Source organism: Myotis yumanensis, unplaced genomic scaffold (genome assembly GCF_028538775.1).
Source record: "Myotis yumanensis isolate MYYU_CA2020_CCGP unplaced genomic scaffold, mMyoYum1.0.hap1 SCAF_19, whole genome shotgun sequence".
NCBI classification, from domain to species: Eukaryota; Metazoa; Chordata; class Mammalia; order Chiroptera; family Vespertilionidae; genus Myotis; species Myotis yumanensis.
The window spans coordinates 26,702,462-26,718,129 of record NW_027223770.1 but is presented as its reverse complement, the minus strand read 5'-3'; the positions used below and the strand labels follow the sequence as shown (position 1 = coordinate 26,718,129).

Genomic DNA, 15,668 nt, shown 5'->3' with positions numbered 1-15,668 from the left:
TCCGGTCAGGGCACAGGCCTGGGTTGCAGGCTCCATCCCCAGTAGGGGGCGTGCAGGAGGCAGCTGATCCATGATTCTCTCTCATCACTGATGCTTCTATCTCCCTCTCCCTTCCTCTCTGAAATCCATACAAATATATTTAAAAAACAAATAAATAAAAATAAAACCTTTCATGATGGAAAATTTCAAGCACATACACAAACAGAGAACAGAGAGAGTCATGAGTACCCAGGCCCCGTCACCCAACTCCAATGACGGTTCACCTGCGACCAGCCTCGTTTCAGGGGATCGACAGTCAACCCTGGGGGCAGCGGGGGGCACGGGAGGGACGGGGAGCTGCTACCCAGGCAGCCACCTCCCACCGGAGCGAGTTCCTGGAGGGAAGCGCCCTCGGGGAGAGAGAAGACCGACCCTTCCTGCCGCACAGGTTCCAGGAGCCGTCACGTGACGCCCGAACACGGATGTGAGCCGCCCACACATGGCTCGGCCACCTCATTTCATCATCACCAGGAATCGGGGCGGCTCCCTGCCAAACGGGGCCGTGGGGGCCGCAGGCCGCATCCAGCCTGTCGCTACCGCTTCCGTGGGACCGGGGACCCAAGGATGGTTTTAATCGATCACATGTGAGACGGTCCTAGAAGCTCCTGTCCAATAGCCTGGATTTCGCCTCTCAGCCACAAAACCCTAAATGAGTTACTATCTGGCCCTTTAAGGAAAGGTCCGCCAAGCCCAATACTGCAGAACAAAGAGCAGAGGCTCGAGTGACCGCCTCTGGTTGGACGCCAGAGCCTGCCACGGACGGACGCTCACCCTCCCCGGCTCCTGCTCAGAGCATCGCGAGGCCGGCACCTCCGCGCTCCCCGCCTCCCCGCCTCCCCACGGTGCAGTGGGGCGCAGATCCTGGACGGCGTGTGGGGATCCCGTTACAAAGTGTAAAGCCAACGTTCCAGGAAAGGGGGTGGGGGGGGGGGTCTCTCTCCTGCAAGACCACAAGAGCAGGAGCACAGGACCACTGCGGGGGGGGGGGGGGGGGGGGGCGGTGGGCGGGAGTCAACGCGCACAGCAAGCAGAGCCCGCCAGATGGAAAGACGGTTCTGAAGGAGCCCGGCCGGTGGGGTTCAGCGGTCAAGCATCGACCTATGAGCCAGGAGGTCACGGTTCGATTCCCGGTCAGGGCACAGGCCCAGGTTGCCGGCTCGATCCCCCGTGTGGGGCATGCAGGAGGCAGCCGATCCATGATTCTCTCTCATCATGGATGTTTCTCTCTCTCTCCCTTTCCCTTCCTCTCTGAAATCAATAAAAGTCTATTTAAAGAAAAGAAAGTTCTGGAGGAAACGCAGACCTGCACTGGGGCACCCTCGCCCGCAGGAGTGCAGCTGGTCAGCACGGACTCCTTCCTGTCCTCGTGCCGTCCAGACAGACCAACCCACCCCCGGGGCCGGCCAGCTGGGCACCAGGGCAGTCCCCGCTCGGGCTGGCACTGGGCATGCCCAGAGAGCGCCCACTGCAGGACGCGAGCCTCGGCCTCTGACCCGGGGGGTCCTCTGTGATGAAGGGACACGATGGCCCCCAGGGACCAATGTCCCTTCGACACCAAGGCGCCGGGATGCACGCAGCCAGCACCGCGCACGCGAGCCGCGCTCCTGTCAGCGCTGCAGCCTCAGCCCGGCGCTCCTGACCACACAGGGCTGCTCCACTGGCTGGGCACCAGCTGGCACTCCCAGGCCTCCCCCTGCCAACCACCTGCCTGGACACCGTCCCCTCCGCCCTGGCAGACGCCTCCCTGCCGCCCGGGCTCTGCATGTCAGCACTCGGTCCAGGGCACACCTGCGAAGCTCCCAAGCGCCCGTGCCAGCCCCAGGGCTGATCGAGGCCCTGAGGGGGTAGCTGACCCCCGTCTCTGGCTAGTGGGGCAGGCGAGGAAGATGACAGATCAATCAGCGCCACACGTGCACGCAGAGCCAAATCCACCCCCAGGCCCCCCGGCACCGCGGGCAGCCAGACCCCATCAGGGTCTTCGGCCGAGATTGTGCCGGGACGCTTGCCAATGAGGTTTTCCAGGTAATTTCCTGGGAACGCAGGATGACATAATTTAATTCGGAATCACAAAACTAACGGGGGCTGAAGAGATGCTGCTACTGTGTGTGTGTGGCTTCCTCCGTTACAGGTGGGAATGCCAGGCCCAGGGCGTCTACGCGATTTGCCTTAGCACCCGAGCGGGAGCCAGCCGCAGAGCGAGGATGGGCAACTCCGGGCAAGGAAAGGAAAAGGGGGCGCCCAGCTCTCTAAATCCACAACCCGGGGACGGCTAAGCCTCCTGGGCGGCGGGCTCTCGGCCGCAGTAAGTCCTAAAACCATCCGATGGCTGCCCGCGGCAGTGGGAGACACCTGGTCAGTGTCAGAGACATGGCCACCCCTCTCTTCTCCCCCCCTAGCCCCTGACACCACCTGCCCTCCCTCCAAGGGCAGCCTTGCTGTGCCTGCCCTCCCCTCCGGCACGCACAGCCGCACACCCGGCCCGCTGCACGTGCTCAGGCCCAGAGCGGTGCTGAGCTGACAAACCCAGCAGCACCCGGGGCCTGGCCGGGCTTTTCCCAGCTTCTCTCCCTTCTGTAAGTTCCCTTTTCCACCTCAGCGTTCAGGGCCCTCGGAGCTTCCCTCCAAGCCAGGCAGGGACTCCAGGGGCCGGAATTAACTTGACAGTGCTGTCCAGCAACCGAATTCCTGGCCGGAATGCACGAAGCCAAGATGCTTTTCGGCTGCAGTTACAAGCGGTCCAGAGCAGCAGGACGCTAGCAAGCTTCGTGATATAAACAAGGGGACAGGGGGCTCTCTCCCTACCAGGCAGCGCAGCACTGACCACGAGCGGTCAGGTGACCGGCAGCCTCAGGGATCTTCCCAAATCAGAGGCCGGACCTGTTTCTGGAAGCATCAAGGAATCAGAAGTTACGGTGGGGCCCGGCCAGTGTGGCTTAGCCGTTGAGCATGGAGCTATGAACCGGGAGGTCACGGTTCGATTCCCGGTCAAGGCACAGGCCCGGGTGACGGGCTCGATCCCCAGTAGGGGGCGTGCAGGAGGCAGCCGGTCAGTGATGCTCTCACATCATTGATGTTTTTATCTCTCTCTCTCCCTCTCCATTCTTCTCTGAAATCAATTTTAAAAAACCATTAAAAAAACACATGTTCACGGAATGTAATGAACCTACGGAACTGTGTGCTTACAATGTGGTCAATAGAAGCCACGGGCTGTTACCGAGCCTCAGGAAGGAAGGACATCTGACACACGCCACACCGCGGGCGAATCGCGAGAGCATTACGCTACGTGAACGAAGGCAGTGACACTGCACGATTCCACGGATATGTGAGGAGCCTGGAATAGACCGACTCATAGAGACAGAAAGGAGAATGGTGGTTGCCAAGGGCTGGGGGGAGGGAAGGACGGAGATTTACTGCTTCATGAACATAGCTTCAGTCCTGCAAGACGAAGAGAGTTCTGGAGATGGATTGGGGGGGAAGCGGGGGGACCAGATTCTGCTAACAGCCTGAACGGGCCGAGAAGGGGGACATGGAGCCCCGGCTGGGAACACAGGCCTGGCTGACTCTTTGCGGCCTCGGCAGACGCTAAGCGGACGACCCCCAGCTGTGCCAGGCCCCAGGCTGCTGACCCACGGAGACGGGGAGATTTATACACATAAACAGCGAAAGCCTCCCCCGTCAGATTCCCCAGGAATGAAGGCAGGTGTGTCTGTGTCTGGGTATAGCGGTGATTTTTTTTTTTTTAAACAACAGCAGAGGTTACAGTCTACACAGACAGCCAGGGAGGGGGCCCCCTGCCTTCATTCTCTGCCAGGCAAGCACCCCCATTCCCACAACCACTCTGCTGACAATCTTGGGGCGCAGCAGCACGGAGCCGAGAAAAGCTATGGCCCCCCCAGAGCCCGGGCGCTTCCAGGGACACCAGACAAGACTTGGGCTCCTAATGTCACGTGCTGTCCTGCTGATCCAGAGGCAGCTGTCAGATGAGAACCCCCAGGCCTCTCCCAAGCGAATCACAGACCGGCCCAGCATGAAAAGCACCCTCAGCCCAGGCCAGTGTGGCTCAGTGGATGGCGTGTCGGCCTGCGATCCGAATGGTCCCGGGTTCGATTCCGGTCCAGGGCACGAACCTCGGTTGCAGGCTTCTCCACAGCCCGGGCCCTGGTCGGGGCGCCTGCAGGAGGCAGCCAATCGATGTGTTTTTCTCACATCGATGTTTCTCTCTGTCTCTCCCTCTCTCTTCCACTCTCTCTAAAAATCAATGGGAAAATATTCTCGGGTGAGGATTAAAAAGATAATAAAAGTAATTTTAAAAAAACAACACACACACCTCAAAGCTTCAAAACAAAACAGCTCTAAAAGGGAACAGCCCAGGACAGTCCCTGGGCCTCACCCACTGCCCCAGGCTGGTCTGTGCGCCCCGGAGCCTGAGCACGAGAGGGCGTGGGTGTGCGAGCTCGCACCGCGAGGCCTGCAGGTCCCAGGATGTCCCCACCAGCAAGTCCCGCCTCAGCCTTTGATGTCCAAGGTCTCATTACCAGGCAGGCCCGGTCACGTCCCGTCTGGAGATTCCGAAACACCAAGCGACCTCCTCCCCCAGGAATGACTGATTCATTCACATACTCCAGGGAGCTCCGTGCTCTGAGGGCCAGGGAGACAGACGGGAGAGGAAAAGAAAGGCCCACTTTCCATCCTCCTCCCAAACGGACGTGTCCCCTGCGCTCCTGGGGCGACTCGGCAGGGCACTCTGCTTCTGTCCACCTGTCACCTGCACCCCAACAGCTGACTGACAGCTTGTACCTGCGAATAAGAGGGCAGCCCCTTGCTGGGGACTTGGCCACCCAGCCCAGCCCAGCCCAGCCCAGCAGTGGCCACTCCCCCAGGAAAGTTGGGCGCTTCCTGAGCAGTTAGAACGAGTGCCTCTCCCAGATGCCAGCAGGGCGGCTCTTCTGGAACCCGACACCGCAGGCTTCCCAGGGGTGAGGAGGCAAGCACAGGGCCCCCAGGGCTGGGACCAGTCTCCCACTTCCTCACACACCCCTTTCTGGAGCCCCACACACCTCTTTCGTTTGTTCGTTGTTGTTTTAATCCTCATCCAAGGATATATTTTCCCATTGATTTTTAGAGAGTGGAAGAGAGAGGGAAAGACAGGAACATGGATGTGAGAGAAGCACATTGATTGGTTGCCTCCTGTACGAGCCCCATCAGGGCCGGGACCGGGGAGGAGCCTACAACCGAGGTACGTGCCCTTGACCGGAATCGAACCGGGACCCTTCGGTCTGCAGGCGGACGCTCTATCCACTGAGCCACACCGGCCAGGGCCCACACACCTCTTTCTAGAGCCTCCTCCAGCCCTTCCTGGGGCCTCGCTCGCCCTTCCACGGAGAAGAGTCTGCCGCAGGGACTCACGCCATCTGGCCGCGGGAGCCACGCCACAGGAGAGGAAACCAGACGTATGTTCACAATCACAACCCAGAGCCTTTAGGGCTAAACTAACAGCGGCCCACCAGCTGCTTCGGGGTGAGGACGGGCCCGTCCGACTGCCCCACGGCAAGAGGGCGGTCACGGGGCCTCCTTCCCTGGCACCCACCAGCCCACCCAAGTGCACGGCAGTCTCAGATCTCACACCGCTACCCCCACTCCACGGGGCCCCGGAGCCGGGCTCCGCACCCGACGCCCCATCGGCATGGGCTCACTCACCACTGCGTTCCTCTCCGCCCCTCTACCCCGTCTCCAGCTGTGGGGACCCCACCCCTATGGCCACCCTTCCAACCCCTCACCCACCCCCTCCCTTTGTGCCAGCCACATGGGGGACCTCCCTGTCCCCTCAGACCATCTCTGGGGCCCCCACCCCAGGTCCCAGGGTGAGCCATGCCAACGCCCTTGAATCACAGCCACACGCCCACAGGCCCTTGTGACCAGACCCCTGCAATCCTCGTCCCCCCGGCCGCTGCTCAGTAGTGACCTGGCTACTCCCCTGCTGGGGCTGCCAACCTCCCTCTGTGACCCACACACCGGAGTCACCGCCCCGGAGTCCCACGTGGACCATTCACCCCCAGGGACCTGTCCCCTGGGTCACCCCCTAGGGCGTGACCCCGGATACCCTTGGCTGATGGACCTTCACGCCAGAGGAAGTAACTGGCTTTCACTGGGGGCCACACCATGCAGAAAAATGCATGCTGTACCTTTAAGATGTAAGAATCCCACTGGGCGCAGGAGGACACACTATGAGAGGGACCGAGGGGCGCGAAGGCCACAGCAGACTCCTCCTCCCGCTGGAGCCCAGACCGGACACGCCCTGAGCCGAGTGGGTGAATCTACCGAATTATGCATCTGCCCTTTAAACTCTCTTGCTAAGTCGTGTTCAACCAACTGACTTGAGATGCCCAAGGGGCTGCTCTGAGAGACCAGAACCCCCAGACCACCCACTCTGTGTACCCCACTCCCACAGGCCTCCCAGGCGGGGGTGTCCCTGCAGCTGGCGATCCCATCCCTGCACAAGGCCGCACGCTGGCTCCTGAGCAAGTCCCGATCTTTCACTTCAGCGTCCCTCCCTGGGCCGGGTGGCTGCTTCCAAGTGGTGGCTTCTAGAACGTCCGCCTTGTGACGTGCTAGCTTATATGCACGTATGTTACATGTATGGAATATGCAGAAAACCTCCTCCCGTCCTACTGCTCACCAGCTGACCCCAGCGGCACTGTGTACACGGCAGCATCAGGCACGAAAGGGAAGGGGGTCTTCAAACGCTCTCTCCAGCCATCGGGGAGGCACTGAGTCAGGGGTCCCCTCGGGCTGTCGGTCCCTGGCCCCGCAGGGCAGGCCCGGTCCTCTGCTTCCAGTGCCCCCTCGGCTGGCTCCTGGCACATGGAGACGGCTCCGTCCCAGCAGCCCCTGGTCAGCGGCCTGGCTCCCCGGGGGCCAGGAGCTGGACGCTCTGTGCAGAGCCGGCCTCCTCTGCCACCCCTTCCCCGCCAGGCACCATCCCTCTGCGTCTCCCACAACCTGCGCACAGGTGAGCGGGGCAGCAGGCACCGACGCCCCCCCCCCCCCCACTGTTAGATGGAAAAGGTGGGTGGAGGGCAGTGCCCTTCCAGCAAGCCTGCCCTCCGGGGCTCCTACTGCCCCCCTCGCTGCAGGAGCCTCAGCAAAGGGCCTGGGGGGGGGGGGGGCGAGTTAGGAAACCCCTTTCTCTGGCAGATTTGCAAAATGAGAGACACAACATCCCTGCACGGCTGGCAGCCTGCGCCTGCCCGAAGGCAGGGCCAGCAGATTCCTATCAGAGCACTTAGGGCTACGGCTGTCTCCCCACCAGACAGAAAATGACCTGCTAGGAGGCCCGACTCATGCTACTCAGCACCATGACTACCCGACACAGCAGGTCCCCGTGCACGTGCAAAACAACTGACGGAGGTCCCCTCCACTTCTGGGGGGGGGGGGGGGTCGCTCTGTGTCCACTCTCATGAGACCGGCCTCCCCCCCCCCCCCCCCCCCCCCAGTCTGCAGAGAGAGGCCGGCCCCAGCCCCTCCGCTGGCCGCCTGACCCGGGCGGGTTATTTTAGGGCTATGCGTTTGCCCCACACCCCCTCGGACCCTACCAGCCGATGGCATATAATTATGATAATGATCTTGCTCCGGCCACTTCACGACACAGGTGTGTGTGTGGGGGGAGGGGGTGTCGCAATCTCCGGGCCCCAGACCCCGGCAGGTGCATCTATGAACCCGCCTGTCCGTCTCCTTGGGCCCCAGCCACCACCCCTGTCCACGGTCATTGTGCAAAGCCGCAGAGGTGAGCGCTCGGATCCAAGGCATCGCTTACAGGCCCCAGTCTGAGGACTGGAGAGGCTCTCCCAGGCTCAGCAGGGAAGCCCCGGCCTCAGCAAAAAAGGAAAAATGAATCTCCAGCTCATCCCTGCTGGAGCACCTGCAGCCTTGGCCCCCCCAAAATCCACTGCCGCTTCTTAGATGGGGTAGGAGGGGCTGAGCCAGACAGGGGAGAAGCCTCGGAGATGGGGTCTCATTCCATCTCTGACTCACAAACACAGCACAGACAGACCCACGCGGGCTCGGTCACCACGGTCACATCCAACACGGCTAAGGGCCTCGAGTGCGACGCGTCCTGGGCGCCCCTGAGGCAGCACAGACTCTGCCCGTATCCTTAGGACCTCACCATCCCGAAGAAAGAAGTCGGACACACACAGGATTCGTGGGAAACGGCTGCAGAGGGAGTGAGAGGAAGACACACGGGAAGGGAGACGCCAGAACACGACAAAGGTCTCGCGTCTCCCACAACCTGCGCACAGGTGAGCAGGGCAGCAGGCACCCACCTGTTTGGGGACTCAGTGGGCCCCCAAACATGAAGGGGGTGGGAGTGGGGGTGGAAGGGAGAGAGAGAGAAACGTCAATGAGGAGAGAATCATGGATCGGCTGCCTCCTGCACGCCCCGCACTGGGGATCGAGCCCGCAACCCGGGCCTGTGCCCTCCTGGATCATAGGTCGACGCTCAGCCACTGAGCCACGCCGGCGGCCCAGCTCCTTTAATGAGAGGCTCTTGAATGCTTCCTTCTGTTCCCAAAACAAGAAAGTCATCCTTGTAAAATGTGACCTAGACTTTGTTCCCACCCTGCTGATGACCTCAGTGCTCTAGGGCCTCGCCGGGCCTGCCTGCTGCGCCTCTGTTGGGGGGTGGGGAGTCTACACCTAACTGAGAGCGACCACAGGCTCCGGTCTAACGAGACGCCGATGGAGCCGGCGAGGCCTGGGTGGCCTCTTCCTGCCCCGCGGTTACTCACTCTCACTGGCCGCTGGTCCATTCAGTCATCAGCCCAGAGAAAAACAGAGCATCCATCGTTCCGGTGACCACACGGCACCCGCACCCAAAGGGCAGAGTGAGCTGCTGGACACACGCGAAAGCACAGGGCAGCACCCTGCATACGTGCACCAGCGCCCACGAAGACACAGGAGGTGGGGGGGGGGAGGGTGCCCCATCTCACAACGACACCTGGAACCGGGCTGAGTGCTCGCATTAAGAATTCCTCAGGCTGCCCTGGCCGGGTGGCTCCGTTGGTTACAGCGTCGTCCCCATGGGCCAAGGTTGTGGGTGCGATCTCACAACATGGCACATTTGAGAATCAACAAATGAATGCAGAAATAAGTGGAACAGCAAATCGATGTTTCTCTTTCTCTCTCTCTCAAATCAATAATTTTTTTTTTTTTTTTTTTTTTTAAAAAGAGAATTCCCCAGACTTTAATAGAACGAAAAAAGGAGAGGTCCCTGGGTGTGCTGGCCTCTCTCAGGACAGGGCTTGCCACTCCCCCGAGGGGAAGTGAAAGGACAGGGATGGAGTGAGGGGTAGACAGGTGCAGTTGGTAAGACGCTTCCCAGTTCCCAGGGCGCCGGAAGCTGTGATGAGGAGGAAGGAAACCTCCAGCAGGTGCTGGGTGTCCGGCTCTAAAGCTCCCCAGGAGATCCGCTATGAGCCAGGGGACCCCGGCCTTCAAAATGCACATGTGGGTGCAACTTTGGGGACCTGGTGCCAGACCCAGGGGCACAAGTACTGGGTGCTTCCAATTCTGAGTCAAACCACAGAAGCAGAAAGCTGAGGCCGCCAGGGGCTGAAGGGGGGGGGGGACCTTGGGGAGTCACTGTTGGGTGGGTGCGGACCTTCAGTTTTGCAAGAGCAAGAGCGTCCTGGAGGTGGGCCGTGGTGACCGCAGCGCAACAGCATGAAGGTACTTAACTGCACTGAACTGGCCCTGAGTCCACAGCTGGCCAGGCAGGGCTGGGACCCCGTGGCCGCAGGGCAATCCTCCAGACCCCAGACGAGCTGATGTGCCTACAAAGCAGGTTTCTAGATGCCACAGCCTTCCTCCCCTCCACGAAGGGCTCCGGGGACGTAGCGGGCGCTGGTGGGAGCCAGGCCGCAGCCACACCAGCTGCCAATGGCAAACCATCAGCTGGATGCACCTGAAACAGGGCCGAGTGCGAATCCCAAAAAGGCGGCTCCCGGAGCCAAAAATAGCCTCACTTATTTCAAGAGGATTCTGACCAATGAAGCACATACGACTCCATCAGCAAAAAAAAAAAAAAGTGGAAAATCAATGAAGTGGAAAACCAGTTCAGTCCAACAGGGACTAGACTCCAGGAGATTCCCGACCGGCTCACACCCACCCACCCTCTCCTTACCCCCATTACAAACTGGCTCAAACCCAGCCCCATCACCCCAATGGTGTTTGTACACAGTCCAGAAGTGACAGGCACAATCGTGTCGATTTAATCTTGGGGTCAGGGCCAGGCCGTGCACTGGGAGCCTAAATTAAGCACCAGGGAGCACTGGTCTTTGGGGTGCCCAGGAGGCAGGAGTCCAATGAGGGATCAGCAACTGGAACCGGGGGTGAGAAGCACGGAGGAGCCGGTGAGTGAGTGAGTAACGATGGGTGAAGTCTCCCACCAGAGCCGGGCAGATCGGAACGGGTGTGGCTCTCCACCCCCCACGCCCACCACCTTGATGTTCGGGGGCCCACTGAGTCAGAACTACCTGTCACCTCACTTCCTCCTCATTTGCATCTCCACCTGCTGTGACTTGACTTGGGCTGCTGGCTAGCCAGCGAACCCGACACTTCCGTGGCCTGGGAGCAGCTAGCACTTCTTGGGTTCCCCAATCGTGTCATATAACTCTCCCAAGATGGGAACTGGGGGGATGCCCAACACACAGATCAATCCCGGATTAAAGCATCTGACCCAGACGGCGCAGAAGAAACCCTCTTTATAGGATCCCCAGCGCCTAGGACAGCGGTTCTCAACCTGTGGGTCGCGACCCCTTTGGGGGTCGAACGACCCTTTCACAGGGGTCGCCTAAGACCATCGGAAAACACATCTATAATTACATATTGTTTTTGTGATGAATCACTATGCTTCAATTACGTTCAATTTGTAACAATGAAATTGGGGGTCATCACAGCATGAGGAACTGTAATCAAGGGTCGTGGCATTAGGAAGGTTGAGAACCACTGGCCTAGGGGCACGAGATAACGACCGCCCAGAGCATCCTGGGACCAACCCACCAACAGCACCCACTGCAGAACCCAGGGAACTAGCCGCCTACCATCCCACCCCCCCAATCCTCCCACCCCAACCCCATTCCAAACACTGGGAACCTGCCCTGACGAGGAAGGCGGGGATGGTCTGTCCAGGCGCAGGACCGGCAGGAACCCTTCCTGTCCACAGCAGTATGGGACCTTCAGGCCAACAGCACCTCCCTATGCCTTGCCCAGGACTTCACCCCCTTTTCTAGCCCCTCCTGTCCTACAGGCGCCATCGTTCCTAGCCAGGGGGCAGGGGTGTGCGCCCACCTCGGCCGGCGGAGGTACCCACCTGCATCTCCGGGGAAGGTGCTGTCCCCATCACTGGGCCAGATCTGCCCCGTCTTGCGGACTCCCACGATGGTGGCCTCCGACACCACGACCGGGCCCTGCCGGTGCCGCTTGGGGCACTGCGGCGTCGGGGGGCTGCTGCTGTCGAAGGACTGCTGCGAGTTCTGCGAGGGCGAGCGGCTCTTGTCGCGGAACAGGCGGTAGGTGGTGGGGCTCGGGGACACGCGGCTGGACTGGCCGGAGGAGAAGTCCTCCTCGCTCGAGGTGAGGTTCTCGTTGGAGCTGCAGTCCGGGGTGTAGCCGCCCCCGCTGTCCTCGAAGCTCCGAGGGGAGTAGGAGCGTCGGGGCCAGGTCAGGCGCTTCTCCTGCTCCGAGGTGCTCTGGCTGCGCAGGAGGGGGGCCTTGCCCTCGCCCTCCCCCATCATGCCCCCCACGTAGATGCTCTGGTAGGGCTGATGCTCCAGGGGCGGCCAGGGGGGCCTGCCGCCGCCGTTGGTGTGGATCAGGTTGTCCTTGAGGAAGCGGGGATTCAGCTCGGCGTCCTCGTAGTCGCCGTCCAGGCCGCAGGGGCTCTCGGAGGGGCGCCCCCGGTGCGCGCCCGCGCCCGCGCCCAGCTGGGACTTCTTGCGCTCCATCTGCATGGCCTGGCTGCCCAGAGAGCTGATGCGCTCCGACACCTCTTTGTCGTTGACCTTCACCAGGCCGCGCTCGTGGTGGAACTCGACGTTCACGTAGAAGGGCTTGTCGGCGTCGGCCGCCCCGGGCTGGCCCGGGCCCTTGCGGATCCTCTCGAAGTTGGACCGCAGCGCCGCCACGCTGGTGGGGGGCCCCCGGTCGTCCCGGTCGGCGGCAGGAGCGGCGGCCCCGGGCCGGCGGGCGGCCACGGGCCGGGCCTGGCTCGGGGACCCCTCTCCGTCCGGCCGGGCCTCGGGCTCGTCCGCGGGCGGCGGGTCGGCGCCGTCGGCGGGCGCGGGCGGCGCGCGCGGGGCGGGCGCGCGGGGCTCGGCGGCGCCGTCGGGGGGCTGCGCCGCGCGCCGGAAGCCCCAGCGCTGCCGGTCGTAGCTCTTCTTCTCCTTGGCCAGCAGCGTCTGCAGGTAGATCATGCGGAAGCGCTCCTGGTTCACCGCCTGCTCCAGGCGCCGGATGGAGGCCTTGCAGCGCTCCAGCTCCTGCTCGATGTCGCCCACCGAGCGCAGCTCCATGCGCGGCGGCTCCGAGTCCGGGAACTGCGCCTTCCACGCCTCGGCGAAGCCCACCGGGTCCACCATGGCGCGGCCGCTCTCACCTGCGCCGCCCGGCTGCGCGCGGGGCCCGGCTCAGCGGCGGCGCGGCGGCCTCGCCAGGCCCGACCCGGGGCGCCCGGCGACCCCCATGGCCCCGCGCAGCGGTGGCGGCGGCGGCGCGCGAACAATGCCCGCCCCCTCCCGGCGGCAGGTGAGGCGGCCGCTCGGCTCCCCGGGAGGCGCGGGGCGGGGCGGGGCGCCCGGGGGTGGGGGGACGGGCGCGCGCGGGCGGGGGAGGGGGGTGCGGGCTGCGCGCTCGGCTATTGTGTGCGGGGCGGCTCCGCGCGGGGCGGGACCGAGCTGCGTCCGCGAGGCCGGGAGCCGCTAGTCCGTGGCGGCCGCCCGCGCGCTCCTCTCCGCCCGCCGCCGCGCCGCCGGCACCCGCTGCCACCGCCTCCCCGGCGCTGCGCTCCGCCGGCCGCTCCGGCCACACTCCGCCCGGCCCGCACTCGGCGCCGCAGGAAGGGGAGGGCCGGGGGGCGGTGGCAGCGGCGGCTGACGGAGCCGGGCGGGCCTCTTAAAGGGGCCGCGCCGAGGCGCCCGGGGAGGGGCGGGGAGAGGGTGGGGGCCGGGAGGCCTCTCCCACCGCGAGCCGCTGCCCTCCTGGTCCCCGCGCTGGGCTGGAAGCAGGCCCCGCGGCGAACCCCGCGTCCAGCCCAGAGGCCCCGCTGCACCCCTGGGCGGGCACACCTGGACCCTCACTTCCCAGGCCCCGGGCCACTCATCCGCCTTAGGGTGGAGCTGGGGAGGGTGGGGGGACGCAGGTCACTCAGCCAGGCCGGAGGGGCCAGGCCGGGCCGCCAATGCCAGCAGCCCCTGTGTGCCAGGCTGGGGTGGGTGATGAAGCAACAGCTGCCAAACAGGATCCTCGCAGAGATAACCAACAGGAATTTCTCCCCCAGGCCACTCAACACCCACATCTCCCTTCCCTTGGTCCTGTTCCAGATGCGTGTCCGTCCCGCCCCCCCCCCCCCCCATCTCTCCTGAGCTCCAGAGGCCAGCGTAGTGTGCCCCGAATTGCCTGACTCTCAACTCGTCTTCCTCTAAGCCAGCGGTTCTCAACCTGTGGGTCGCAGCCCCTTTGGCGGTCGAACGACCCTTTCACAGGGGTCGCCTGAGACCTTCCTGCACATCACATATTTACATGACGATTCATAACAGTAGCAACATGACAGTTACGAAGTAGCAACGAAAATGATTTTATGGTTGGGTCACTACATGAGGAACTGTATTGAAAGGGTCAGAAGGTTGAGAACCGCTGCTAAGCCTTAGAGTCTAAGGGGTGCAGGCCTCCACTGTGACCGGCTGCACCCCGGACGGGACAGCCCAGGCGAGCAGTGAACCCGCACCTTTCTCCTGCCCCAGGGACGCCCAGGGATCTCACACCACACACGGCAGAGAGCACAGGGTAGGGAGTCCGACGGGGGCAAAGGAAAATGCCCTAACCAGCCTGCTGGGCGAGGGGGAAGGAAACAGGATTGGTCAACCCGAGAACAGGGCGTGAGTCCTGGGCGTTGGCATGAGAACAAGGATGCCTGCCTCCCGCGGCTGCTGTCCCTGCGTGGATGTGAGGGGTTATCTTATTATTATTATTAATTATTATTATTGTTTTTATTGATTTTTAGAGGGAGAGGAAGGGAGAGGGCTAGAGAGATAGAAACATCAATGAGAGAGGAACATCACTGATTGTCTGCCTCCTGCACGTACCGCCACTGGGCATGTGCCCAGATCAGGAATCGAACCGACAACCTCCTGGTTCCTGGGCCCACGCTCAACCACTGAGCCACCCCGGCCGGGCTGTGAGGGGTTATAGGATCCCTTCCCCCAGTTCCAGGGCCACCCAGGTGAGATACCCTGATGTCTAATACGGAGCCCAGGGCCAGGGCCCTGCTGCCTGACTAGGGTTGGGGTCACCCCCACACAGGCTCTGTGACCTGGGCAGTCGCCTCCTCCCCTGCTCTGAGCCGGCTTGGTCCTCCTACATCAGGTGCTGGGAGCACTGTCAGCACTCAGAGGTGACCCACCTGAAACACACCCGGGTAAAGGGCATAGGTGCCCCTTCCCTCCCTTGTTAGGAGGCTGCCCCCAGAGAGGCACCTGAGAACCCTTGGGGTGACTTCCAGGCACAGCTCACTGCTGCCCTCTGCAGGCCTCTCTATGTCCTGCCTGCAGGGCCGAGCAAGGCCAGGCTGACATCTCAGCGGTGCTCACATCCTCTGTGACCTATTCTTTAAAATGGGTATAATTGGGGCGGACTGACAGCTGGGGACGGGGCGGGGGGGGGGGGGGGGGGGGGGGAGCAGACTGGATGAAAGAAGGTGAAGGGATTCGCCAAAAATCATATACAGGGTGTCCCCAAAACCTGTACACTCACTTTAACAGCTGGTAACTCACTGAGTTTTCACTTCAGGTTTAACTGATGTGAGAGAATGAATGGGTGAAGCCAGACTAAACTTTGAACAAAGAAAATTTATCCACTAGACTTGTTACGGGGATACATACAAGATAAATTTTACAGTACAAAACCAGCAACTGTTGACGAATCGAAGGCGCACAAATACCGAATAAAATGATTATTTTTAAAAAATATATATATTTTTTATTGATTTCAGAGAGGAAAGGAGAAAGAGAGAGGGATGGAAACATCAATGATGAGAGAGAATCTTGGATCGGCTGCCTCCTGCACGCCGCACACAGGGGATCGAGCCTGCAAACCAGGCATGTGCCCTGACCGTGTTCAGGGGTTGATGCTCAACCACTGAGCCATGCAAGCCTGGCACTTTAAACCTGTATGGTTTTGCGAACCAATGTCATCCCCCAAAATTCAATTAATTAAAATAAAATGGGTAGAAGAAGTCCTGACCTCACAGGGGGTGGCTCATGATCGATAGTAGCGGCCTTCCCCGCTGGCATGCTCAGGTCACCCAGCGAGTGGGCCAGGCAGGCTCAGGCCCCGGGCCCTGGCGGTCAGCAGAGAGA

The 15,668-nt window shown here is 61.9% G+C and overlaps 1 protein-coding gene across 1 annotated transcript in view; it reads right to left on the bottom strand.

The window, feature by feature from the left end:
- Positions 1-12,880, bottom strand: part of BCR (BCR activator of RhoGEF and GTPase) — a 71,791-nt gene extending 58,911 nt beyond the window's left edge. Inside the window, exon 1 of the mRNA XM_070399863.1 lies at positions 11,408-12,880. Within this exon, the coding sequence (XP_070255964.1) occupies positions 11,408-12,674 (1,267 nt within the window). The 5' untranslated portion in view covers positions 12,675-12,880. The remainder of the gene's footprint in view (positions 1-11,407) is intronic.
- Positions 12,881-15,668: the final 2,788 nt, after the last annotated feature.